Source organism: Xyrauchen texanus, chromosome 50, assembly GCF_025860055.1.
Source record: "Xyrauchen texanus isolate HMW12.3.18 chromosome 50, RBS_HiC_50CHRs, whole genome shotgun sequence".
Lineage (NCBI taxonomy): Eukaryota > Metazoa > Chordata > Actinopteri > Cypriniformes > Catostomidae > Xyrauchen > Xyrauchen texanus.
In genome coordinates this window covers 2,478,125-2,505,978 of record NC_068325.1, presented here as the reverse complement: position 1 = coordinate 2,505,978, position 27,854 = coordinate 2,478,125, and the positions used below count along the sequence as shown (strand labels likewise).

The following is a 27,854-nucleotide window of genomic DNA, read 5'->3' as shown; positions in this document are numbered from 1 at the left end:
TTTTTGAATTGTGATAATGAGTATTGTTCTTTTTTTGGCATTGCGGTAATGAAAATATAATAATAACAATATTTTTTGAGTTGTGGTAATGAAAATATCATAGTGACCATCTTTTTTCACATTATGGTACTATATTTCCAAGTAAAATGAAAATCGCTAAAGTAATTCCACTCTTCAAAAAGGATAACAAATACGCTTTTACTAATTACAGACCAATCTCTCTTTTGCCTCAATTTTCAAAAATATTAGAGAAACTCTTCAATTCTCGACTTGAAAAGTTTCTCGAGAAACATCATGTAATTAATGATGGTCAGTATGGTTTTAGGTCTAAAAGAACTACCTCAATGGCAATAATTGAAGCTATTGAAGAAGTTACTAATGCACTGGAGCAAAAAAAGTATGCAGTTGGTATCTTTATTGATCTAAAAAAGCCTTCGATACTATTAATCACTCAATCCTATTAAATAAGATGGAAAGATATGGAGTTAGGGGGCTGGCTGGAGATTGGTTAAAAGTTATTTAACAGGGAGGTTACAGTTTGTAAAAATTGGTCAGTATTTATCAGATACTCTTGGCATTGTTTGTGGTGTCCCCAGGGGTCAGTATTAGGGCCAAAACTGTTTAATGTGTATATAAATGATATTTTTAATATATCCAAAATACTGAAACTTATACTATTTGGAGATGACACGAATATATTCTACAGTAGTGCTGATTATAATGAGCTTGTAAATATGGTAAACAGGGAACTAAATATAATAAAAAAGTGGATGGATACAAATAAATTATCCTTGAATATAAATAAAACTAAGATAATGATGTTCGGTAATCGCAACAAAATGTCTAAACAGAGAATAAGTATTGATGGTACCCAAATTGAAATTGTGAGTGAGAATACATTTTTGGGAGTAAAAATTGACAGTAAATTGTCATGGAAACCCCATGTCAGACACATAAAATCAAAAATCTCCAAAAGCCTCTCAATTATAAACAAAGCAAAACTATACCTTGATGAGAATGCACTCCGTACTTTATACTGCACCCTGGTACTACCATACCTTATGTTTTGTGTTGAAGTGTGGGGAAATAATTACCGAACACAATAAATCCTCTGATCATATTACAGAAAAGAGCTGTGAGGATCATTCATAAGGTTGGTTTTCTAGAGCATACTCATAATCTATTTACACAGTCAAAGTTGTTAAAATTTGATGATCTTGTAAAATACAATACATCAATGGTCCTATATAAAGCATTTAACAACTTATTACCGCCTAACTTACAACGCTTTTTTCAAATTCCAGTGCGAGCTCATAACTTGAGAGGTTTTGGATATTTTTCATTACAAAGAGCCCAAACCACTCGTAAACATTTTTGTGTGTCTGTATGCGGAGTGAAACTCTGGAACAAACTGGACTTGCAACAAAAGCAATGTAAAACTATTCATCAATTTAAACTGATATATAAACATCGGGTCTGGTTAAGATACAGAGATGAGGATCTTTAATTTACATTGCTGTTGTACTCTGTCTTATAGTGTTAACATGTGCTCAATATTTCCTAACCATCGTTGGTATATTGTCCATTAATATCGTCGGTATATTGTCCATTACCATTGTTGGTATTGTTTCTTCTTCTTAATTGTTGGTACGGTTGTTATAATAAATACTTGTTACTTGTGGTAACGCCACCATGATACAACATTTGTAAACGATACGTAAGCAAAGTAAAATGAAGCTCAATGTATTAATTATTAAATGCATGGGGAACTGGGGTGGGATTAAATAAGTTGTCTTCTTCCCACTCCCTTTCAGGCAGATTTCGATCGTCATAGTTTAATACTGCATGTTTGTTTTATCCTGTATGACTTAACAATATTTGTTGCCTTGTACTTATGTGCCATTGCCTGAAATAAATGAAAATGAAATGAAATGAATGGTAATGAGATTATCATAATGACCTTTTTTGGGTGGAGGGCCATGAGAATTGGGGGGTAAATTGTGCATAACTGTCGTAAAAATAATAAACAAATGCATGACACTAAAAATAGGCTTCATTTTCTAAATGCAAAATATAATTTCGTATTTGTCTCTCTTTTTTTTATTTTGGAGTAAAATAGGACCAGGATATTTTCTTGACAGATTTCATGAGAATCAGCCACCTTTCAAACATAACAATAACTGAATCTGTAGACTGAAAAAACAAAAATTCTAATCAAAACAACATTTTAAAATAAAATGTTTTCTTGGGATTTGTTTTTTGGGGAGTGGGGGGGGGGGGGGGTATATGGTTTATGATATTGTAAATGACATCAACCTCCAGGAAGTGATTTCTTTAGTTATTTCTATGCTTAGGCATCTTGTTAAATTTCCCATTTTGACAAGGGCAAGTATAATATTGCCTTTTGTAGAAATTGTTCTTTAAATTAAAACTATTTTATTTAATTTTTTTTAAAGTTACAGAACTTAAAAGGTACTGCATAACAGGAACAACTCTTATAATGTTTTAAATATCTATAGGCAGCTTTAATAAGACACTATCTTGACTCCCAAGTTTACGATTGAAATTCGCCCCCCAATTCAGATGTTTTTTCCTAACATGAAAATGTGTTCCTAAGACTACAAGTCATCCAATCCTGTTGTGTCCACCTTCACTTTGATGAAAAGTGTGTCGTCTCTCACATAAACGGCATTCCGAGGTGCCTCCAAATCGCTATGAGAGATGAACCGTGGGAAACCAGTGGCCACATTAGCATCACATGTTGGACGCCGAAAGCTATCACAGCTAGTATCAGGGGTGAAAGCATTGGTCACGTGGTTGCGGGATCCGCTCTGGTCCAGCAATGTTAGCGTAATGTTCTGATGGAACGGCCATGGTAAGAGGGTGTCGAAGTCTCCGCGCATTATCATGACATAGAGTGAAAGATGGGTGCCTCTCCCTGAGCTGTCGCCGCAGAGGTACGCCCGCACGCTGAGCTTGTAGCCACTGCGGCTGCTGTAGAAAGGAATTGAGTTGAGTGGAGCACCGGCTTCTTTACGCCGCCAGTAGTCACGCACTTTCCAGATGAGCTTGCCGTCGTATGAGGTGGATTCAAGTTGGCGAAAACGCTGCTCATTACACTGCAGCTGTTCCACGTGGATGTCCAACAAACGAGAATGCCGCTGACACGTTTGCTCTAGCGCACCTGAGAGATGCAAACACACAAATACTGTTACTGAAGTGTTTCTACGAGGAACATTATTGTATGCTATTGTGTGGGGCTGGTAATAATTCTGAGGCCTGAAACATAATCCATTAAATCAGATGTGTTATTATTTGGGTAGATAGCTTTAAACAGGTTGACAATTTAGCTAACTTTTAGGGATGACAATTAATGTGTTAATTAAGGTATTTGTACTGATAATATTATTATTTTCATTCTGCTGAAATAAATGTACACCAGATTTGGCAGGATGGTCCCAAATCGAGAAGGGTTTGTCTATGTCCTGCAAGACAACTAACTGACATGCCCACTACACGTTGACACACACACACACACACCCCCCACACACACACACACACACACACAAATATTGCAAAAGTCTTTCAAGAGTTGGATGTCACATTTATACACCGTGTTTGTTGTGTTTATTAGGAGTCCTGCAGCAACCCTACACCCACCCCTTAACCTAACAACAAATATTTTAAAAAATTAAAGTTTGTAAAGTTGCTAGTTCTGTCAATTCTATAGTTCTATAAAGATAGAAATGAACTAAAATATAATTTATTCAATTAACATTAAATGTTTCCCAAAGTCTAAGTGGGAGTTTCACTAATTGAAAGAATTAGTCCCCACTTACAGTGCACTCAGGAAGTATTCAGAACCCTTAATTGTTTTCACATTTTATGTTGCAGCTAAAATACTTCAAATTAAATTCACATCAATCTACACTCCATACCCGAGTAATGACAACGCAAAAATGTCTTGGTTACTGTCATAACCTCCGTTTCCTGACGGAGGAAACGAGATGTTGTGTCGATGTAGTGACACTAGAGGTCTCTCTTGAGAGCCTCGGTTACCTCTTATCTTTGAGAAAAGGCCAATGAGAATAGGCAAACAGAATTTGCATGCCCCTCCCCCAGATATTCGGGTATAAAAAGAGGGAAGCGTGTGTCTGTTCTGACAGGTTTTGGGCTAAGGAGCCGAGAGCAAGTTCCCGGCAATTTCAGCGGCTAGTTCCCTTTAGTTGTGGCAAAAGGGACACAACATCTCATTCCCTCATCATTCCCTCCTCTGCCCAAGGGAGAAGCAGGTCCACTGACAGGGGGACTGTACCACAGAAAATACATCACAGGAGATTATTGGAGTAATCCTGTTCCAGTACAGGCAAGTCGGTGCCTGAAGTGGGTCTGGCTGCAAACTCCTCTGCTGAATTCGGAGCCAGAGGGCTAGGGAGGAAGGACATCCAGGGTCCATGACTTGTGAACTTGACTGGAGGAGTAGACCTACGTGTTCAGATCTGACAAAACACGGGATGAGAGTCGATTGTAAAATCTCTGGTAGGCCAAAGCAATGGTGTCCACAATCCAGTGGCAAGCCTCTGTTTGGAGACAGCATTCCCTTTCCGCGGTCCAGCAAAGCAGACAAAGAGCTGCTCAGAGCGTTTAAAGCTCTGCGTGCAAGCACCGGACACCGCAACGCTAAGGCTGGGTCTGCCTTCTCCCGGGGCAGCGCTTGCAGGTTCACTACCTGATTCCTGAAAGAGGTCGTAGGAACCTTGGGCACATAGCTCGGTCGGGGTCTCAGGATAACGTGAGAATCTGCCAGACCAAACTCCAGGAAAGTGTTGCTGACAGAGAATGCTTACAGGTCCCCAACCCTCTTGATGGAAGTGAGTGCAATCAGGAGGGCCATCTTCAAGGAGAGGGCCTTTAGTTCGACAGACTCGGTGCCCAAGAGGACCACGAAGAGATCCCATGAGGAGAACAGGCATGGTCTAGGAGGGTTCAGCCTCCGGGCGCCTCTAAGGAACCTGATGATCAGGTCATGCTTCTCTAACAACTTACCGTCCACTGCATCGTGTTGAGCCACTATGGCGGTTACATAAACCTTCAAAGTGGAGGGGGACAGCCGCCCCTCCAGCCTCTCCTGCAGGAATGAGTCACTGACCTGACTGTGCACCTCTGTGGGTCTTCAGATCGGGAAGAACACCAATTTGCAAATAAGCACCACTTTAGGGAATAAAGCTGCCTGGTAGAGGGAGCTCTGGCTTGAGTGATCATGTCTATGATGGCTGGTGGCAGACCGCTTAGATCTTCCGCATCCTGTCCAAGGGCCAGACGTAGAGGTTCCAGAGGTCTGGGCGCGGATGGCAGAGGGTGCCCCATCCCTGAGAAAGAGGTCCTTCCTGGGAGGTGCTGTCGTGAGGAGCGTGAGATCCGAGAACCAAGTCTGAGTGGGCCAGTAAGGGGCAACGAGAGTGACTTGTTCCTCGTCCTCCCTTACCTTGCACAGGACTTGTGCAAGTAGGCTCACTGGGGGAAATGCGTACTCGCACAGCCCCCGGGGCCAGCTGTGTGCCAGCACATCTGTGCTGAGGGGGGCGTCTCCGCAAGCAGGTTGGAGGTGTTTTCGCCCTGCACTGAGGTAAAGCGGATGCCGCTGAAGCGGAGCGGTGCCTGGCGAACTGAATCGCGTATCCGATTCGGATGGTCCTGGCCAGCCACTACGATGGGTTGGAAAGTGAAAGCCACACGTCCAAGCTCTGGGCGAGGGGCACAAAGTGGACGATCACATGTGACGTACATGTGACGTACCTGGAGAAGGCGATGTCACATCGGGGAGCGTTGCTTCGTCCCGAGGTGGTTGTGCTGAGGAGAAGCTTGAAGCACTTTCTTGCTCCGCGTACCCGGCCTGGGGCGGGTAGGCGACAGAGGAGGAGATTCTGTAGAGACTGTAATGAGTATCTATTATGTGATGAGTGCTGATTTATGCCTGCAGGTGGCAGTAATGTGTTATATAAAATGAAGTGCATTTGCTAGAGGAAGTGGTGGTAATGGAGACATGCTTGGTGTTCCACATGGAATAAAGACGCCAGTACCAGCCCTTCTTTGTATCTTTATTTGTTGTCTCTGGAACAATACATGGTACAAGAAGTGGGGTCAGAAAGGCTCAATGGATGCCATTAAACCACCGGGATCGTTGAAGTTGAGTGGAAATGTTGATGCACATTGGAGGACTTTCAAACAGCAGTTCGAGTTGTATGTTGTTGCTATCGGACAAACAGCGGCTGTGGATGAAAGAAAGATTGCCCTGTTACTTACCATTGCTGGAGCTGATGCCGTGGAGGTCTATAACAATTTTGATGAAGAGGCAGACAAGAAGAAACTGCATAAGGTACTGAAAAAATGTGATGCTCATTGTTTGTCAAGGAAGAACGAGACATATGAACGATATGTATTTAGAACACGCGTGCAGCATGAAGGAGAGGCTTTTGATTACTTTCTGACCGATCTCAAGATAAAGGCAAAGACTTGTAATTTTAATGAATTAAGAGATTCAATGATTCGTGATCAGATTGTTTTTGGTATCTCTGAGAAGAAACTGAGAGAAAGATTGTTACGAGAATCAGAACTCACTTTGGATTATGCTGTCAAATTGTGCCAGTCCAGTGAAGCAGCGAGACAGCAAGTGAAGCAGTTTGATGGGACTAATGGCGCCACTATGTCATTTCTGAGTGCAGAAATTGATGCCATTTCATTCAGAGGCAAGAGAAGAGGTAACTCTAGAAGATTCAGAGAAAATGACTATGAAATATTCTCAAGCAAGCGCTGTGGGACCAAACATAAGTTCAGACAATGTCCAGCTTTCGGTAAAAGATGTTCTCAGTGTAATGGCCCCAACCACTTTGCAAAAATGTGTTTTTCAAAAGACATGAAGCGGGAAAATAAAGTGCATGTAGTGGAGGAGGCAGATGACAGTGATTTGAGTGACTAATTTTATGTGAACATGATTTCTGAAGAGAAAGTAAATCAGGATGCTGCAACATGTGTATCAAGTGAGGATTCAGTCAAGTCTTCGATGTGGATTGTTCCTCTTGTGGCTAATGGGCCCGTAGTACCTTTTAAATTAGATACAGGTGCAAAAGTTAATTTAATTAACATCAGAGATGTGAAAGCATTGAAAGAAAAACCTCTAATTAAAAAACGTACCGTTCCCCTCAAAGCCTATAATGGACAACCAATTGAAACACGAGGAGTATGCAGATTAAAAATACAAGTAAAAGGAAAGATGAAAAGTTTGATGTTTGTTGTAGTTCCCAATGGTCATGAATCTCTGTTAGGAGATAAAGCGTGTGAAGACCTTCAGTTGGTTAAAAGAGTGTATCAAGTCAACAAGGAAGCTGTAGTTTTACAGACTGTCTGTGACAATATAACTGACATTGTCAAACAATTTTCGGATGTTTTTGAAGGTCAAGGCACATTGCCTTTTACCTATAAAATACAACTGAAGGATGATGCTTCTCCCATCATACATGCTCCTCGGCGGGTCCCTGCACCTCTGCGTGAGCCCTTGAAACAGGAATTGGATCGCATGACCCAAACAGGAGTTATACAACGGATTGAACAACCTACAGATTGGGTAAATTCTATAACTTGTGTGAAGAAGCCTAATGGTGACTTAAGAGTGTGCTTAGATCCTAAAGACCTCAATGATAGCATCAAAAGAGAACATTACCAGATACCCACCCGAGAAGAGATCATTAGTGACATGTTAGGAGCTAAGTTTTTTAGCAAATTAGATGCATCTCAAGGATTCTGGCAGATTCGATTGGATTCTGAGAGTAGCAAGTATTGTACATTTAATACTCCCTTTGGAAAATATTGTTTTCTTCGATTTCCTTTTGGAATCAAGTCAGCTCCCGAGATTTTTCATCGAGCCATGAAAACCCTTATTGAAGGTTTAGAGGGTGTTCGTGTATATATCGATGATATTGTGGTGTGGGGTCCACCCTTCAACAACATAATCAGCGACTAGTAAAAGTGATGGAAAGAGTTCGAGCACATGATTTAAAGCTCAATCAGAAAAAGTGTCAATTTGGAGTCACCGAGATAACATTCTTAGGTGACAAGCTGTCTGGGAAAGGTGTGGAGCCACACCCAGCAAAAGTGCAAGCCCTCCTTGATATGCCTCCACCTACTGACAAGAAGGGAATTCTGCATGCCATGGGAATGGTGAATTTTCTAGGAAAATTTCTATCAAATCTTTCAGCCAAAACTACCCATATGAGAAAGTTGTTACAAAATAATCAAGAGTTTGTGTGGACTTCAGTACATGATCAAGAATGGAAGCAGTTAAAGGAGATTCTTACTAATGAACCTGTCCTTGTTTTTTTTGATCACACACGATCAACTAAGATTTCTACAGACGCCTCTCAGGATGGATTGGGGGCGCGATCTATGACAGAGACTGAAAGACACTATTCTCAAATAGAAAAGGAGACCTTGGGTTTAGTATTTGGCTGTGATAAATTTCATGGATATATATACGGATTACCTACTTTTACAGTAGAAACAGATCATAAACCATCAAAAAAAGAACTTAAATGATATGACATCTCGCATTCAACGTATGATGATGAAATTACAAAGATATGATCTGAATCTTGTGTATACACCTGGAAAGTATATCATTGTGGCTGATGCACTGTCTCGAGCACCAATAGCTTCGGAGATCAGTAATATGGACGAAGTTGAACGACATGTGAGTATGGTGTATTCAGCTCTACCAGTTTCAGATGAGATGTTAAAATTGATCGCAGAGGAAACTGCAAAGGATGCTGAACTGCAGAGGGTTATTGAACATCTTCATCATGGATGGATCAAAGGCAAGTGTCCACAGTACTTTCCATTAAGGGCTGAACTGAGTGTGGTTGAGGGCATGCTGTTGAGAAAAAACTGAATTGTCATTCCAGTGTCAATGCGCCAAGGCATGCTTCGTCGAATTCATGAGGGACATCTTGGTATTGAAAAATGCAAGAGAAGAGCTAGACAAGCTGTTTTTTGGCCTGGAATTAATGTGCACATTGTGAAATACATCAGTCAGTGTGACGCTTGTCTGAGTCATCATTATAAACTGGCTAAAGAACCTATGATGATAGCTGCTTATCCTACTGAACCATGGCAAAAAGTAGGAACTGATCTTTTCCAGTTGAATGGTAAGGATTATCTGGTGGTTATCGATTATTATTCCAATTATCCTGAAGTTGAACAGCTCCGTCATACAACATCGAATGATATGATTCAAGGCATGAAAAGCATGTTTGCAAGGCATGGAATTCCTCATATTGTGCAAAGTGACAATTGGTCCTCAGTATAATACTCGTGAATTCAGGCTGTTTGCAGAACAGTATGGCTTTAAGCATACTACTTCAAGCCCCCTTTATCCAAAGGCAAATGGTAAAGCAGAAAAAGGGGTACAAATTGTAAAAAGGCTATTGAAAAAAGCCGCCGCAATCATGTCTGATGTAAATCTCTTCTGAGTTACCGTTCTTCTCCACTCAGTTGTGGATTATCTCCTGGTGAGTTATTGATGAACCGAAAACTGCGTGACACACTGCCAACATTATCCCTGAAAACAGAAAACAACAGCCTATCATTGAAAAAGATGCAACATCTTAAAGAGAAGCAGAAAGAATATTATGACAAGGGAGCTCGACATTTGAAACCTCTTTCTGAACGAGATACAGTTAGAGTTGACGAGCCTACTGGATGGAGAAAGAAAGCTACAGTTCTAAAAGTGGTAAACCCAAGATCATATCTGGTTCAAACTGAAGATGGCCAGACATTGCGGAGAAATCGACAGAGCTTGCTTAAGACTGCAGAGCAATGTCCTCCTTTGGATGAGCCAACCTTGTCTGTAGAAATGCAGTCTTGTGAAATGCCTTCTGTTGATCTGCAACATCATGAAATGCTATCTCCAGGTATGCTTTACTCTCCAGAACAAATTCCTGAACTTGATTTACCTGTACCAAAGACTGACATGCCTGTCTTACGGAGAACTAATCGAGTTCGAAAAGCTCCTGTTCGAATGGACTTATAAAAAAAATAAATAAAAAAAAAAGGGGAAAAGATGTAATGAGTAGTGATGAGTGCTGATTTATGCCTGCAGGTGGCAGTAATGTGTTATATAAAATGAAGTGCATTTGCTAGAGGAAGTGGTGGTAATGGAGACATGCTTGGTGTTCCACATGGAATAAAGACGCCAGTACCAGCCCTTCTTTGTATCTTTATTTGTTGTCTCTGGAACAATACAGAGACGACCTCTAGACTCATCACCACCTGCCGGCTTGAGGTGCGAGTGTGGTGCAGTTGGGCACATGAAGGCGGGAGGGGGCCTGACTGATGGGGGCCTGACTGCCAGTGCTCGGTGTCTGATCGCCGTGAGAACGGCAGTGACCCAGGGAGTGAGGAAACTGCTATGTTTGGTGACAATGTGGACAAACAAAGAAAAGGAAACAAAAGATTCTCCACCCAGCCCTCCACCGGGGGATGGAGTGGTCTGAACACCAGCTCAATGGCAGACTTCTCTCTACCTGGGCTGTCTGTCTTAAGAGCGCTTGGGAGACTTCCGGGTCCGGGATGTGGTTCGTGAGACGGGGGGCCTCCGCCTCCTGCGGGGAGCTCTACGCTGGGGCTGAGAGCTGGGTCCGGGATGGGGCGGAACTGCCTGGGGTTTCACCGCTGCAGGGGACGCCCTCGGCGAGCAGACGGGGTGCGGGATCTTGAGCCGCTGCAAGATGTGTTGGATGGCCTCCGTCTGTTTCGTTACTGCCGAGAACTGCTGGGCGAAGTCCTCAACGGTGTCGCCATTTCTACCCGTGGGTAGAAGGCGCAACGTGGGGGGCGGCTAGAGTGGCCTTCCCCCGGAAGAAGGAAAGCCGTGACCGCAATGTTGCCATGGTCATGTTATCGCAGTGAGAACATCCACATCCACAAACCCTGCCTCGGTGTGATCGCTGCCCAGACACGTGAGGTAGCACCCGTCGCCGTCAGAAGCGGAGAGGTAACGACCGCTTCCAGGAATGAAACAAAGATGGAAGGGCATCTTGAGAAAGATATGTCTTTAAAAAGACATTCAAAGTCAATGTGTACTCTTTTAGAGAAATATATACTCTTTTAGAGTGCTGTCAAAGTGCCCAGGGGCGTAGTCTGCACTGGCATGCAGCAGAAGAGAAAAGCTGCTGAAAGTGCGGCGTACTCCAAAAGCGTATGCTCTTTTAGAGGTGAGTGGAATAGCAGTTGGCAGCTCTAGAGTTCTGGCTGTTCCAAACTTCTTCCATTTAAGAATTATCGAGGCCACTGTGCTCTTGAGAACCTTCAATGAAGACGAAAAATTTTGTAGCCTTCCCCAGATCTGACACAATCCTGTCTCTGAGCTCTGCATGGAGTTCTTTTGACCACATGTCTTGGTTTTTGCTCTGATATGCATTTTCAGCTGTGAGACCTTATATAGACAGGTGTGTGCCTTTCCAAATCATTTACAATCAATTTAATTTGCCACAGGTGAAATACAATCAAAGTGTAGAAACACCTCAAAGATGATCCAGAGAAATGGGATGCATCTCTGTGCTAAATTTCAAGTGTCTGAATAATTATGACAATGTGATATTTCAGTTTTTTCTTTTTTATACATTTGCAAAGTTTAAAAATATTTATTTTTTTGCTTTGTCATTATGGTGTATGGAGTGTAGATTGATGTGGGGGGGAAAAAAATATTTAAAGCATTTTAGCATAAGGCTGCAACATAAACGTGGAAAAAAAGGGGTCTGAAACTCTCATCCTCATCAATATTAGTCTGCAGGTAGACTGTGACTATCAGCTTTGTTACAGCAATCGTGAAGCCACTTTCATGATTTGTGTTAGAGCATCAATGCCAGTGTCAAGGAACGCTTTGAACTTGCCATGAAAAGTGCTTGCAAATAAGCATTTGGCGTTTTGGTGATAGTTAAGAAATAGCATGCTTCTATGATAATTAAAATGCGCCTTGCATAGGCTGAAAAATATTTGATTTCACTAGTCCCATCTTAACTAGTTTTGTACCTCAAATAGTGCTAATAGCTCCTTTCACCATCATTTGATCACTGACAGGGAAGCGCTGTCAGAGATGACTTATTTACTGAGATAAAAACCTCTGTGGCTCTATGATAGTAGAGAGCATAACAATCAACTAGCATGTTACGACAGTAGCCTACCACCCATAGAATATCTATGGGGCCACAATGTGATGCTGTTTCATGTTAAGAGTAGAAAAAGCTAGCGGTGTGCTAAGCTAATAGGCTGACCGGTTAGCTTGTGAGCTCACTTGAGAAACAGAACCAGTAAATGTTTAATTTCACCATTTATAACTTTGGTTTAATAATATAATATGTTACATATCATTTAAAAGTTATTATTTCTTATATTAACACAGTTAAGACAGCATGAATCATACAGTGATTGCATAGGAATTGAAAAGTTGTTTTAGCCAATAGAATCACTTTATGATCCAAGGAGGCAGTCCTTGGAGTGGAGGTTGCAAACTGATACACCAAATCCCTGAGGTATATCTGTCTGCCTCCTGCAAGACTACAAGGAACACCCACTTCACAACGCACCCACTACACATAACGTAATGAGATTCTATTGGCTACAAGAACTTTTAAAATCCTATGCAATCGCTGTATGATTCATTTTCTCTTAACTCTTTAAACATGACAAAGAATAACTTTTAAATTATATGTCACATTTCATATTATTAAATGAAAGATATAAATGGTAAACTGAACTGCTACTATTATTGAACTGCTTGTTCAATAATAAAAAAGATAACCATTTATCTGTTCTGTTTTCTCCAGTTAGTTTTCAAGCTAAGCATTAGCCTATTAGCTTAGCATACCACTAGCTTCTTCTCCTCTCCACTTCCATTTTCAATTCACTTCACATTTATTCTCACTGTTGCCACCTAGTTTTACGGCAGTATGATTTATTTCAAAATAAATGTTAATATGCAGTATATTTATTTATTTTTACAAACTTTCATTTTTAAAACCTTTTCTATTTTTAAAATAGGTGTAGGTGTATGGTTGCTGCTGGACTCTAAATAAACACAACAAACAGTGTATGAATGTGGCATCCAACTGTTCCAAGACTTCTCTGGTTATTTGGAGAGGGCATAACGTTTAGTGGGCGTGTCTTGTAGTAGACTTGCAGGTTGCAGACAGACCCCTCTCAAATCTCTTCCTGTACTTAGGTGCACACACACACACACACCCATCCAACCCAAGGTGGTGCTATAATATGCACTTTTACGTTTTCACTAATATCTTCACAAATGTATGGGCTAGAATCAAAAGTCTAAGTGTTCGGCTTATGTTTAATTATATGCAGGGTTGTGTGTAATCTGATTACAAAGTAATTAGTTACTGTACTCTAATGATGTTTTGTCAGAGTTAGTGCAACACATTTTACATTTTAAATTCTTGTACAGTAACTTTCAATTTAAGGTAATTACTTTTACGTAACAATATATTGATTTTTAAAGCCACGTTTAGCCTATTTAGTGCTTTCGTCTGACATTTCTTGGAATAATTTTCATTTGGGGGCTTTTTTTATTAAATAAAGATATATGATTTATTGCATTGACCAGCATATTTAATTTATTAACCAGGATAATTTAATTATTTAACCAGCATATCATGTAAATTTCAATTACTGACAGCCCTACAAACTTTTAACTAACTTGCTCGGCAAGATTCTCTGCCATGACAGTAGTTGACCTAAAACAGAAAACTACTAAAACAGTTTATCCTAATACCCACTATTGTTCCCCTTGCAGGAAGGCAGATCATTTAACATATACTTGCATTGCATTATGAATTGTTCTTTGACTTATTTCAGAATGCAACAACACCAGAAATCTATTGTGTTTGTGTAGTTCACCATTTACACACACACTTGCATAGAATATGTTTTGGGCCTAAACCCATCTAGTCCATTAGCTTTTTTCTGGATGAACTAAATCAGCATTAATGTGTTCAATCAGGTGTGACTCACCCAGGTGTTCCCTGAGACTTTCGGTGACGGCCACCTGTTGTCTGAGTGAGTCCAGTGATGTTTGGAGTCTCGGGAGCTCTTCGTTCAGCTCAGACCCTAAAACACCCCGGAGATCGCACAGTTCACGCTGCACACTGCTAATGTGCACTCTCTGCTCCTCCACAGACCTCTGACACACAGACCATACACCAAACTATAAGATGCAATGATCACACACCTACCAAAATCACTAGTAAAGTCTCTACATTACGGGCAGGTGGGGACCACCAGATGGCGAGCTGGGACAAAATAGTACAAAGAAGAAGGAAAGTATACATTTCACATGAACTTCATTGGTGAGCCAATATGAGTTAATACTACTGCAATCTTGATTGTGTTGTAGTGAAAACACGGTTCATGTTTGATAATGTTTTTGAAGTGTTTTGGGGGATTTTACATTTTGTAGACCACAATAATTGCACAGTATTATTTATATTTATTTTATGTTTAGTTTTGTTATACTGTTATCGATGTGGATGATTTCAATGCACTGTTGATTGATAAAACAGCTAGGAGTGTTTGTACGTGCCCCACAGAGTGTTTGCCAATTGACTGATGGTGCCCCACCAGAAAAAAAGTGCCAGAGATGCCAATGAAACATTTTTTTTCCCCAAAGTTTGTCAAAAGAAAAATCACCAAGACAGATTGTTATGTATACCTTGTCTTGTCTCACTGTTGCCCTTTGTTTGTCATTTTTGTCACTTTTGGAGTTCCTTAGTTTTCACTTTTGTCACCCTTGTAGCTCCATAGTCTCCTTGTTAGCTTTCGTGTTCTCCGTTCATTGTTTTCACCTGCCCTCGTTAGTTTGCCATTGGTTTCTGTTTATTGCCCTGTCATCTTGTTTGAGTTCTGTTTGTTCATTGGCTCCCGTTTTCCCATGTCCATGTATTTTAACCCGGTTGTTTAGCCTGGTATGTGTTCCCTGCCCGAGTTCTCAGTTTTGTTTCATCGTATTCAAGTTTCCTGTTTTCCCATTGGGGGTTTTTCCTTTGTGTTTGTTTGTTTGTTTGTTTGTTTAAATAAAGTTAAGCTGCATTTAGATCCACTCTCCTCATCTGCCTTCGCTGCCTCCGTTCTCGTAACAGAACGATTGACCCAGGGGAGTGAAAACAACCGGGTTAAAATACATGGACATGGAAAACGGGAGCCAATGAACAAACAGAACTCAAACAAGATGACAGGGCAATAAACAGAAACCAATGGCAAACTAACGAGGGCAGGTGAAAACAATGAACGGAGAACACGAAAGCTAACAAGGAGACTATGGAGCTACAAGAGTGACAAAAGTGAAAACTAAGGAACTCCAAAAGTGACAAAAATGACAAACAAAGGGCAACAGTGAGACAAGACAATACATAACACAGATTTTGTGAAATATTCAAATGGTATTTTATGTTATTCACACTGATACTATTATTAGCTAGCTAGTTCTATGTACCATTAAATGCATGCCCCATTAAGATATTAATTAATGTTCCAATATATATGTGGATATTGTCATTTGGGTGTATTACTGTTAAGTTCTGCAAGTTGTATGTCTTTAATGAAACCCGTTCTTTAATATCTGAAAAATAAAACATCTAAATATAACAGAATATATTCTATTTAATTATTCTGAAATAGTTTCAAAACAACATTTGTGTTTGAATCCATTTGTGGTGGCCGGGTGTAAGGGTTTCTATAAAAAAATTTTAGAAGGGGAGATTCAAGACTTGAACGTTAACTTATTTCAAACTTGGCAAATATCTTCTATCAACATCAACATTTGATGATTTTTTGTCCTTTTTTTATTATGCTTTCTTTGTATGGATATTAACATTCTTTAAACAAAATCTACCTTTGAGTTTCAATAAAGTATGTCATACAGTTTTGGGACAACATTAAGGTTGAGGAAATGATGACAATTATTATTTTGGGGTAAACTTTTCCTTTAAAATGGTGGAATTATGTATTCAATTTCACAGTAATATCTGGTAGTCTACTGTATGAAAATACAACAGAGAATACAATCTTGAATGCAATCGTATATAATTGCTGGGTATAGTCCTCTGTTCTGTACTCTTTTGTAATGACGAACTAAATTCAGAATCACATTCTACCATACTACATATTTATGAGATTGTATGGTAGTCTTCACCTGTAAGACAGTCAGAGTGCTGTCACACAAGGTAGCCTCTCTGTCTAGACTGTTGACCAAAAGACTCTTGTCCTTAAGAGCCCCCTGCTGGATCAGCATGTCCTGCTGCAACTGCTCCACCTATTACAGAAACCAGTTTAAATGGCCCAAAATGCTTCTTAAATTTACATATAATTTAACTGACATAGTGTCACTGATTTAAACGGCTTTATACCTGTTTCTCAAGTTTGGTGTTACTTTCCAGAACAAGCCGAACGTGGAAACTGAACTCTGTGTTTTCATGATCTTGAACCTTCCTTCTTTTGTCCTGGAGGAGTTCAAAGATTGAAATCTTCAAATCATGCACATTTACAACAGCTCAAAACAAAAGTGACACATTTTAATAGAAATCTTATAAAATGTCTTACTCTGACAGTGCAGCCATAGTTTTTATACATGCAGTCTGTCTCCACTTCAGAACATTCATCAGCATGTTCCTGCAGCTGTAGAGGAACAGCATGCATGCAATAAGCACATGACAGTATCTTCAGTATCTCATGAACATCTTTGATATAAAATAGAGTATGAAATAACTAAAGAAGGAAAGCATGGGCAGAGGAATGATCTAAAACCTTCAGTTTGGCTCATGAATACTAATTTGATAATAATCAGGTATTAATTAGGTAATAATGTTTTTTTTTCCCCCTAACTGATCTATATTGCTATACAGCTATTGTTTGTTCTAGTAGCCATCATTCTGAAAAAAGTCTTGCGAGATTCACATGCAGTTTATTTGGAGTAAAGGTCTGCAACCTGACATGAGCCCAACAGGACCCAACAAATCGGCAGGTTTCAATTCGGGTTTGGGTCAGTTTTTCAAATTTGACTTTAGGCTCAGTTGAAAAACAAAATAGGCCCAAGTAACTTGTTTTGTGCTTGTTTTAGAGGCCGTTTGCACCAAACATGTTTTTGTACATGTTTGCGATGTTTTTCCATTGTTTTCTTATGTAAACACATGCTGGACGGATGTCTTTGACTGCTGCACCTCCCCCCGCATGTTTAGACACCGTGCCAAGTTAAAAAACACATCTGTTTAATTTGTTGTGTTGGGGGCAGTGGTGGCTCAGTGGTAGAGGCTCAGGGTTACTGACCAGAAGGTCGGGGGTTCAAGCCCCAGCACCACCAAGATGCCACTGTTGGGCCCTTGAGCAAGGCACTTAATTCCAGGTTGCTCTGGGGGGGATTGTCCCTGTAATAAGTGCACTGTAAGTCGCTTTGGATAAAAGTGTCTGCCAAATGCATAAATGTAAATGTAAGAAATTCAGGCTCAAAGAGGACTTGTAACATGTAACTGTTACAATGTTACATAAGATTCCAGATAGTTCTGCACCCAGTAAAGTTTCACCACTTGATAAATGGTAAGCCAATAATTATTTTCCTTCTGCTCTGGTGTAATGAGGGGCTGCTGTGCCTTGTTAAAACTGTGTATGTTCACTGTTGCTATACTGTTACAAATTTTGCATATGTCCTTACAAAAAACTTCGCTACTCATTATTTTCACATGCAAATTACCTTTGCGACAAACACTTCATTGTAACCAAAGGTTAGTTGCAGATTCACCACTACCATTGAAGAGCTGCAAACTTCCTATTGATCCTATTGCATCAAACTTACTTGCTTAGAGAAGAAATTATTAGGTTTCCGGCTTAAAATTTGACTACCCCAATGCTGCACCAACTTTACCCCTAATCCTAACTACTTTATCCCTAATCCTAACTCTACATTTAATCCAACCCTAGCCCTATCCAACAATACCCCTAAATTTATCCCAGGCCTACACCAGTCCTACCCCTGCCCCAACCCTATTCCTAAACCTTATCCAACCCTACTCCTAATCCTGCCCCAAACCCACCCCTAAACCAAACCTCACCCCAACAATACCCCTTACCAACCCTACTCGTAACCCTGTGCCAACCCTACCTCTAACCCTGCCCCAACCCTACTCTTAATCCTGCCCCCCCCACCTTTAAACCTACCTTTACCCCAGCAATACCCCAACCATAACCCAACCCTACTCCTAACACTACGCCACTATGCCACTACTACCCTGATCCTAACTTTGAAAGTAGCATTTACGAATTTTGTAGAACAAGATTTACTGTCTAGACACGACAGATTGGCAGAGGCCTCTGAAATTCTAAATGTATGCAGGTGTGGAGGTTATAATGTTAGCTATGCCACTGGAGGAAAGTATTTAATCATGCCAAACCTTGTGCCTTTTGATCATCTGGGGACACTTGTTTAAACACGGGACTTCAACTTCTGGGCATGAGGACTTCTGATGGTCCTGTTACAGTTTACAAGGAACAATAAAGACAAATAGACTTCAGATGACTTTATGCACTATTGAGATTATGAGGGAACATTTCTTACCAGTAGATGAGATATGGGATAGGACTGCCTGCAGTGTTGGCAAGATTCCAGTCGGAAAGAACAGATATTCCTCTGATGGTCCGACAAGTTTTTGCGTAATAAGATATCAGGACACCCTGAGTTGGAACATCTAAGTTGCTCATACTGACAAGTTTTGAGATGATCCTGAGAAAGACAGAGCGCGAGAGAGAGAGAGAGAGAGAGAGAGAGAGAGTGAGTACTGATATTACTCAGCTCTGAAAAATGGAAACAGACTGATAGTATATTTTTTCATCATCTCTGTTCTCTAACGCTTGGTTTCGGTTTACAGCATATCACGTCATATTTTGCTACTTACCTGCAGATTGCATAAAGTAACCCTCTGCGTGCAGTCAGGGGCGTTGGTGCAATAGACCTCTAAGTTTAGCAGTTCCCTTTTACAGCAGTTGTCTTGAAATATCTGCAAGCAGTAGAACATAATGGAAAATAACAGAGTTATTAATCTCATCCATAGCATTCATACAACCCCAATTCCGAAAAAGATGGGACAGTATGAAAAATGTGTGATTTGCAAATTATATTCTCCCTTTGCTATATTAAAAGTACTACAACTACAGATTATATGATGTTTTACCCTGTGAATTTAATTTTTTATATTTTTGTTTATATGTACAGTCATTTCAAATCAGATGATTGCAACATGCTCCAAAAATGTTGGGACAGCCGAGTGTGTTGGGGGTGCTTTAGTGTCCTGAAAATAGTGTCAAAATGTAAAAAATCTTAATGGTTCTAAATGCAGTCTTCATTTTCTCTACATGCAAAATACAATGTTATATTTTTCAGTTTTGTTTTGATTTGAGGTTAAATATGATCAGGACATTTTCATGACAGGTTACTGAGATTCTAAGAGTTACTGAGAATTAACTGAAATCTAATGAGATCACACTGAAAATATAGCTAACAACTGCAGAGAAATTGTCATTTTAAAATATTTTATAATCTCACCTCCTCAGGTTTTATAGAAATGTTGTCTAAAGGACATTTTGAAATTCCCCCATTGTCACTGAAAAAATATACAAAGAGGCATCCGTAAATCATGCTGATCTTTGCTGATGTTGTTTGAGGATTGTTGAATTAATTAAATTAATTTATTAATAATTTTTCCTTACATGTATGCTGTGATGCAGTGGGCACAGAAGATGTGCCCACAGCCCGTCTGGTGTGGGTTTAGGACAATCCCACCGCATGATGGACAAACAAACTGTTGCTCTAACCTCGCTACAAAGCACAACGTATGATTAGTCAGAACTGACTCCAGCTCCCATGACCTCACAGGCTCAGAGTTCTGGTGGATGAACCCAGGACACTCGTTCTTCTCTGCGGCCATGGAAACCTGTCAAAATGACTGCAAGGTAAAATTGGGCAGGTTTACAGAATAAAGGCACAGCAGAAGATACTTAAATTATTCAAAAAATTTTATGCTGTTTGATGTTCTTACTCCGAATTGCAAACATTTGGTTTTATAGTTTTTGCAGACGCTTTTATCCAGAGTGACTTTCAGTGCATTCAAGGTATACATTTAATCTGTATGTGAGATCCTAGGAGTAGATCTCATGAACTTGGTGGTACAAGTGCTGTGGTTTATCAGTTGAGCTACAGAAGCATCATTACTAATCAGGACCTTATGAAATCCAAAAGGGTGTCTGAATTAGTTTTTTCTAAAAAGTAAGTCTTTATCAATTACTATATGGATGATACCAGGGAGCAAAATGTCAAATATATGGATGAGCCAAAACATTATGACCACCTGCCTAATATGCTGTTAGGTCCTCTGTGTGCTGCCAAAACAGCACTGACCCACTGAGGCATAGACTCTACAAGACCCCTAAAGGTGTCCAGGCCAACATCTTCAACTCTTCTTCATGTTCCTTAAACCATTACCGAACAATGTGTGCAGTGTGGAAGGGTGCATTATCCTGCTGAAAGATCCCACTGCCATCAGGGAATACAAAAGCCATGAAGGGGTGTACCTAGTCTGCAATGATGTTTAGATAGGTGGCACTTGTCAAACTGACATCCACATGAATGTCTGGACCAGCAGAACATTGCCCAGAGCGTCACACTCCCTCCACCGGCTTTTCGTCTTCCCACAGTACCTGCCCCACTGCCTATTAAACACCCCCAGGTTGCCTAGCCTTCTATCTGACATTTCTTCAAATGCTGCCACCCTGCCTATCTTTGTGCACCACTGCCAAAATGAGTGAGCTCCAGCCGACCTCCATCCCCTAAGGATAATCTGTCTGCTGATCGTAACACTGGCTAGAACCCAAATTCTTATATATTTATCGCCAATATTAATGATAGCCCCATTGCCTAAAATACAGAGTCTGTGGCAAAATTAAATTTGAGTGCACAATAGTCATATATAAAACTCTGAACCCTCAACCAAAATTCTTGGATATTAACAAGCCACCATCTTCTGATTGGCATTGCCAGCAGGCGGGTGTGTCTATAAAAACCAAGCCTATATAATCTAGAGGGGTTCCAATAGAATCGATGTAAAATCTTAAATTGCATCAGTCGCACCCTTGTATCTCTAGATGCAGATTTTACATTTTTTGGAATCCTAGCCCACACTCCCTCCTCCAATACCAAGTTTAAACCTTTCTCTCATAATCTCTTGAGATAAGTTGAAGCTCAATCCCCTAGACTCTGAATTAGCAGAGAGTAATACACTGATGCCTCATGACCTTTTCCTAAAGCAGTAATCACCACTCCCAGAGTGTCTACCACTTTATGGGGGTGTATGTTACTCCCAAAAATTGTACAGAGCAGGTGGCGGAGTTGTAAAAACCTTGAGAGTTGAGACCTGTGAATCCCAAACATTTTTACCCATATTTTCAAAGGATCTCAACACTCCACTCTCATATAGGTCCCTCACAATCCACTCTGTCCAGCAGAAAGGGGACTTATCAATACATAATTTTGGATTCAGCCATAAGCTCAAAGCTCGCTTGCTGAGGTGAGACCGGCTCACCCCACGGCCAGTTTGATGTCTCCTTCGGACCCCCCGAGCTGGATGATGATGTCGCCGCTACATCGGAGAGCGTCGGAGCTTCTGAATCAGAAGACTCTTCTGGGCTGCTAACTTCGGGTCTGCCCACCCAGTTCGAGGCTGACGCACAGATGGCCAACATGCTTGCCTGGTCTGCCGCGAGCTTGGGGCTGGACTGGAACCCTCTGTCCTCCCCTCAACCCTCACGGCTAGATGATTGGTAGTCGCTCACAGCTACCCCCCCCCCATTAACCCCCCCGTTCCTCTTCTTCCCGGAAGTGCACAACGAGCTGATGAAGTCATGGAGGCCACCTTTTACTGCCCGAATCCTACCTCCTCGCTCATCCGCGCTCACTACCCTCGACGGCAGGGCAGTACACAGAGGTCCCCCAGTGGACAAAGTGGTTGTGGTGCACCTATGCCCGCAGAACACTCCAAGGCCTGTAGGACAACATCGTCCCTGACGGCAAAAGCCTACGGTGCCACTGGAAAGGCTGCCTCCGCCCTGCATGCCATGGCCCTCCTGCAAGTTCACCAGGCCAAGGCGCTAAAAGATCTGCACTTGGGTAGTCCTGATCCTGACGTGCTGCAGGAACTGCGCTCAGCAACTGACCTCGCCCTCCAGGCCACAAAGGTCACAGGTCCGGACAGGTGATGGCCACCCTCGTGGTCCAGGAATGACATCTGTGGCTGAACATGGTCTAGATGTGTGACATCGACAAAGCACACTTTCTCAATGCCCCCATCTCCCAGTTCGGCCTATTCGGCGACACCGTCGAGGACTTCACCCAGCAGTTCTCGCCGGTAAAGAAGCAGATGGAGGCGATCCAACACATCATGCCTTGGCGCCATTCCAACTTGAGCCGAGCCCCGCCAAGCTCGCCAAGGGCATCCCCCTGCGGCTGCAAGGCAACAGGCAGCTCCGCCTCAACCCGGGCCTAGCTCTCAGCACCCGCGTAGAGTGCCCCGCAGGAGATGGACGCCCCCCGTCTCCTGAACCTCGTCGAGGACCCAGAAGGCTCCCAAACATTCCTGAGACGGACGACCTGAGGAACGAGATGCTCGCCGTGGAGCTGGTAGACAGACCACTCCATCCCCCCGATGGAGGGTTGGGTGGAGAATCCTTGGTTTCCTTCTTTTTCTTGGCTGTACCCCTTTCGGGCTGCTGTACCCACATTGTCAATAAATGAGCAATTTCCTCATTCCTTGGGTCAACTAGCCGGTGCACACACACGCCCAACAGGTATGTCAAATGCGGTCGTCCCCTTAGTACCATTCATTTCCTGGGCAGCCTCAACATGCCAGCGGATGCGCTGTCACGACAGGCCACGCTCAGTGGAACTTGACCTCTTCCCGAACAGAAGTTTATAAAGACCACATTCCAACATTAGTGCATCCATCAAACCCTGAACATCTCCCAAAACCAAAAAAACAGAAAAAAGAAAAACAGCGCCAACTGGCATCCATCCCTCCACACTCAAACAGTCTATGCATGCCTTTTGGTGTTTCTAGTGAAATTTTATGACAGAATTGTACGGCAAAAGATCATCTACGAAACAAACTCAAGCCAATAGGCAGAATACACACAAAGAGCATGTAGATTAACCCATAAAACTGTCCTGAAGGTGTGTTACTCTACAAAATAAACTCCAGCTGCTAGGTTGATCCAGCACAAAAAAAAGCACTCAGTTTCCTCAAACAGTCAAGTGAATGTTAAGTGAGCCGGTCCAATTGGCTGCAACATGAGTACAAGATAACTTACTCACTACATTGACTTTATGAAGTACATCGCTTGCTGTGGGCATGTGGATGTTTTACGGACATCCTTAGCATCTATTCTCAATTTGGCCGGGAATACCATTGATATAAATGTTTCTTGCATTCCTTGAAGCGATCACGTTTCTCTATTGTCGAATTTGCAAAGTCTGGGAGCAAGAAAATGCCGTGGTTTTTCCAAGAAAGCCTTCCTTTACTCCTCGCATAACATAAAATCGGATTATCTCAGAAATTTGATCGGAGATTGGGGCCTGTCTCCCTCCACAGATCCCCCAGCCGGAACCCTGTGAGCTTGCTCGATTTCCAGTTAATGGCCTGTAATTTTGAGCAGATTCGGAAGGAGCCCATCCAGGAATTTCACCATATCCTTACCTTCTTTGGCCTCAAGAATTCCGACAATACAGACGTGATTCCACCAGCTACGATTCTCCACGTCCTCCAATTTCTCACAGACGTGCTCCAAATCCACTAGCAGATTAGCAGATAATTCCCTCTCTGATAACTCCAGTTAATCGATCCATTTCTCGATATCCCCCACTCTTCTAACCATGTCAGAGGACTTCGTCTCCATGGCAGTGATCGATCGTCATGTCACAGCAAGATCCTCCAAGTCAGCAACGACCTTCGTCAGCATTGCCGACATGCCCAGCATCTCTTCCCTCATCTCTCCGACCAAATGAGGGTGTCGGCTTGAGCATATAAGTGTCTTTTAATGTCTCCAGAGCTCGAGGATTTTGAATTTTTTGACATATTGTCCTCCTATAACAGTTATGGACCAGAGTTTATTAAAACTCACCAGTTTAAATCATTAATAGTGCTAAAACTAGCAAAGTGCACAGAGCTCACCATTCACATGTCTGATCCTCGCATGGTGTCACGTGACTCTCCCATAACCATCATGTTTAACATAACCATCAATTTTCTGTGACTCGTGCCACAGTAGACCTTCTGTCGGTTTGGACCAGATCATAGGATAGCCTTCATTGCCCTCTTGCATCGATGAGCCTAGGGTGCCTAACACCCTCTCAGCGGTTTGTGGTTTGTCCCTCCTCGAACCATTGTCGGTAGGTACTCACCACTGCTGACCGGAAGCACTCCACAAGCCTTGCTGTTTCAGAGATGCTCTGACCCAGTTGTCTGGCCATAATGATATGGCTCCTATAAAAGTCGCTCAGGTCTCTACTCTTTCCCATTTCTCTTGCATTCAACACATTGACTATGAGAACTGATTGTTTGCTTACCATCCAATCTTAATAGACTATGACTTTTGGCCTTGTTAGGAAATGATCAACATTATTTGCTTCATCTGTAAGTATTCATAATGTTTTGGCTCATCAGTGTATATTATTTCATATAATTATTAGGGGTGTTCATTTAATACAATTAATCATACAAAAAATAGTGTTAAAAATATAAACGTAATTAAGCATGAATAAATTCCTTAATAAAAGTGCATATTTTTCTACCAAAGCTATTCAAGCTTTAATACATGTTTTTACGAGCCGCATCAGCAGGAGGCAGTCAGCGCGGCTCAACAACCCTCACAAGGAGCACAGCCACAAAATAAAAGCCAACCAGGATGCGTTCTTGACAACTGGATAAAGCATAACAGAACACAGTTATCTCAAAACGTGATTATCAAAGTTTTCAAATTATCAAAACTACTTTTAGCGTGACAGAAACAATAAAACAAACCAATAGTATATTGACTTCTAAAGCCACTTTTTTATTGTCTATTCAATATAATTGTATAATTGTATAAAATTGTATATTTTAATCTGAAATTAGATATTTATATAAAATTATGTTTTATTTATATTGAATTATCTATATTTGGAGGCCTTTCTCAGCAAATATTGATATAAATGTGATTACAACCCCAATTCCGAAAAAGTTGGGTCAGTAAGAAAAATACTAATAAAAAAAAGGACTGATTTGTAAATTATATTCTATATTTATCTTTACAATATTTAAAGCACTACATCTAAACATTATATGATGTTTTACCATGTGAATTTCATTGTTTGTTTTTGTTTAAATGTACACTACTTTAAAATCGGATGATTGCTACACGCTCCAAAACAGTTGGGACAGTCAAGTGTTTACCAGTGTGAAACATCACCAATTCTTCTACTAACACTTTTTAAGCATTTAGGCATTGAAGACACAAGTTTGTTAAGTTTAGAAAGTGGAATTTTCCCCCATTTATCCATTATGTAGGTCTTTAGCTGCACAATTGTATGGGGTCATCTATTGTGTGCTTCATAATGCACCAGACATTCTCAATTGAAGATGGTCAGGACTGCAGGTAGGCCAATCTAGCACCCAAACTCTCTGCTTAATTATATTATATCTGTCTGCATTCATGGTGCCCTCACAGATGTGCGAGTTACCCATGCCACGGGCACTGACACACCTCTGGCCCATACAGACACTGGCTTTTGGACCTGATGCTGATAACAGCTTGGATGGTAATTTTCCTCTTTGGCCTGGAGAACATTTGAAATGTGGACACATCGGACCAAAACTAGGTTCTACTATTCTACTTTCCATCTAAGATGAGACCGAGCCCAGAGAAGTCGGCAGCGCTTCTGGACAGTGTTAATGTATGGCTTCTGCTTTGCATAGTAAAGTCTTAACTTGCATCTGTGGATTGGTGTTGACTAACAAAGCTTTACTAAAGTAATTCCAAGCCCATGTTCATGATATCCATTACAGATGAATGATGTTTTTTAAGACAGTAACGTCTGATGGATCAGAGATCACGCGCATTCAGAAATGGTTTTTGTCTTGCCCTTTACGCACCGAGATTTGACCAGATTCCTTAAATCAGATTTTAAAACTATATTGTGCACTGTAGGGTGTGAAATGCCCAAAATCCTTCCAATGTGTCTTTGGGGCACATTGTTCTGAAAGTGCTGGATTATTTGCTGAAGAATCTGCTGGCAAAATGACAAGTCTCGAATGATCCTTGCTCTTGAAGGACTAGGCTGTTTTTGGAGGCTCCTTAAATACTATGACACGATTGCTTCACCTGTTTAGCATCTCCTTAATATCTCATGTTTGAAATAAATGTGCATTAAAAAACAAAACAAAAAACAATGAAATTCACAGGATAAACGTCATGTTTAGTTGTAGTGCTTTCAATATAGCAAAGGGTGAATATAATTTACAAATCAGTCATTTTTATTTTATTAGAATTGTTCATACTGTCCCAACTTTTCGGTTAATTCATTGGCATGTTATGTAATTAATTTGATTAAAAATTGTAATTAACAGTCCTAATAATAATAGATTATTGTATCCATGATTTTATAACTACTTTAATTTAACATTAGTCAATATATATTCAACAACAACCAACAATAATATACAAATATTAAATTACAACATACTTTTCAAACTGCCCAGGCTTCAAAACAACAGTGTGAATGAACAGTGGATTGAGACCCTGAAGAGTTGCACTTTGAAGTCTACGTAGTGTTTGAACAAATTTTAATCAGTTCAGTTTTGAGTCAACTGTGATTTTGTTTCATTTAAAGACTTGGAAATTATGAAAGCATGAATTGAATTACAACTAATGAAAATAGTAATTGTTGATATCTGTAAATGTATTTCAACATGTTCGATTTGGTATTTCAGGTATCAATAAATTGAAGAGTGATTAAAGATATCTTAAAAGGCTTTCTTACTAGTTACAACAACATTACAGATATCTAAAATTACAGTTGTTTATTTTTCAGTTGCATTTTCATCTTTAATCCTTGATATCTGCAGCAGTAATGAGGTATGAGAAATTGCTTTTTTTGTCCAAATGTATCAAATCATAATAATAACAACAGTGTGATTTTGACTAAATTAGGCAGTCCTGTTTTTGTTTGTTATATTTGTATCCATAAATAAACAAACAAATAAAGTAACACAATAATACTGTCGTTTATTAAAGCAGCATTGTAAAGACAGCAGTTCCTGTGTGTGTATAAGTGCAGAACATGGGGATTCCCCAGTTCAAGAACATAACACTTTATACCTAAACTAAACTAGATTACTATTACATGCTCATTTAAACTGAGTTCATTCGTGACTCTTGTGCCACACTTCCGTTGAATTATCGTATAAACAGTTTACAACTCAATTAACCATGCATTTCATCTTTAAACATTTGCTTTCGCTTTACAGTATGAGCAATACTATTATTAGGCCAAAACTATTATTTTAAAATGCATGGAGCTACATACCTGATGACGCTTATTTTTTATTCCATGTGCTTTAAATCGAAGAGGTTAAATGCATACTGAGAAACATGATTTGACAGCTCTGTTAAGACTTAATAAAAGCGCACTGCCGATGTACTCACAACCTCATACTCAGGGAACGGAAAGC

General features: G+C 40.7%; 1 protein-coding gene across 2 annotated transcripts; it reads right to left on the bottom strand.

Moving 5' to 3' along the window:
* Positions 1 to 1,318: 1,318 nt before the first annotated feature.
* On the bottom strand, positions 1,319 to 27,828 carry LOC127640888 (TNF receptor-associated factor 5-like). 2 transcript variants are annotated; one of them, XM_052123587.1, is made up of 11 exons: positions 27,710 to 27,828; positions 19,810 to 20,033; positions 19,646 to 19,703; positions 18,999 to 19,100; positions 18,662 to 18,826; positions 18,498 to 18,575; positions 16,657 to 16,731; positions 16,464 to 16,556; positions 16,250 to 16,369; positions 14,074 to 14,242; positions 1,319 to 3,184 (listed from the first exon to the last, which is right to left on the bottom strand). In XM_052123587.1, exons 2-11 carry the CDS (start codon positions 20,025 to 20,027, stop codon positions 2,619 to 2,621), a joined length of 1,644 nt encoding a protein of 547 aa, XP_051979547.1. In that variant the 5' UTR covers positions 20,028 to 20,033; positions 27,710 to 27,828; the 3' UTR covers positions 1,319 to 2,618. The 2 variants fall into 2 exon arrangements, with proteins under 2 accessions (XP_051979547.1, XP_051979546.1); XM_052123586.1 differs by having other exon boundaries at positions 19,810 to 20,045; positions 27,710 to 27,826.
* Positions 27,829 to 27,854: the final 26 nt, after the last annotated feature.

What these genes read in the sequence shown, in the direction of transcription:
- LOC127640888 (XM_052123587.1), bottom strand. Translation starts at nt 20,027, where the DNA reads ATGGCCGCAGAGAAGAACGAGTGTCCTGGGTTCATCCACCAGAACTCT. An exon ending in ACACCAAACTTGAGAAACAG is followed by an intron (nt 16,370 to 16,463) that starts GTATAAAGCCGT and finishes TTTCTGTAATAG; the next exon opens with GTGGAGCAGTTGCAGCAGGA. An exon ending in GCACTCTGACTGTCTTACAG is followed by an intron (nt 14,243 to 16,249) that starts GTGAAGACTACC and finishes TCTGTGTGTCAG; the next exon opens with AGGTCTGTGGAGGAGCAGAG.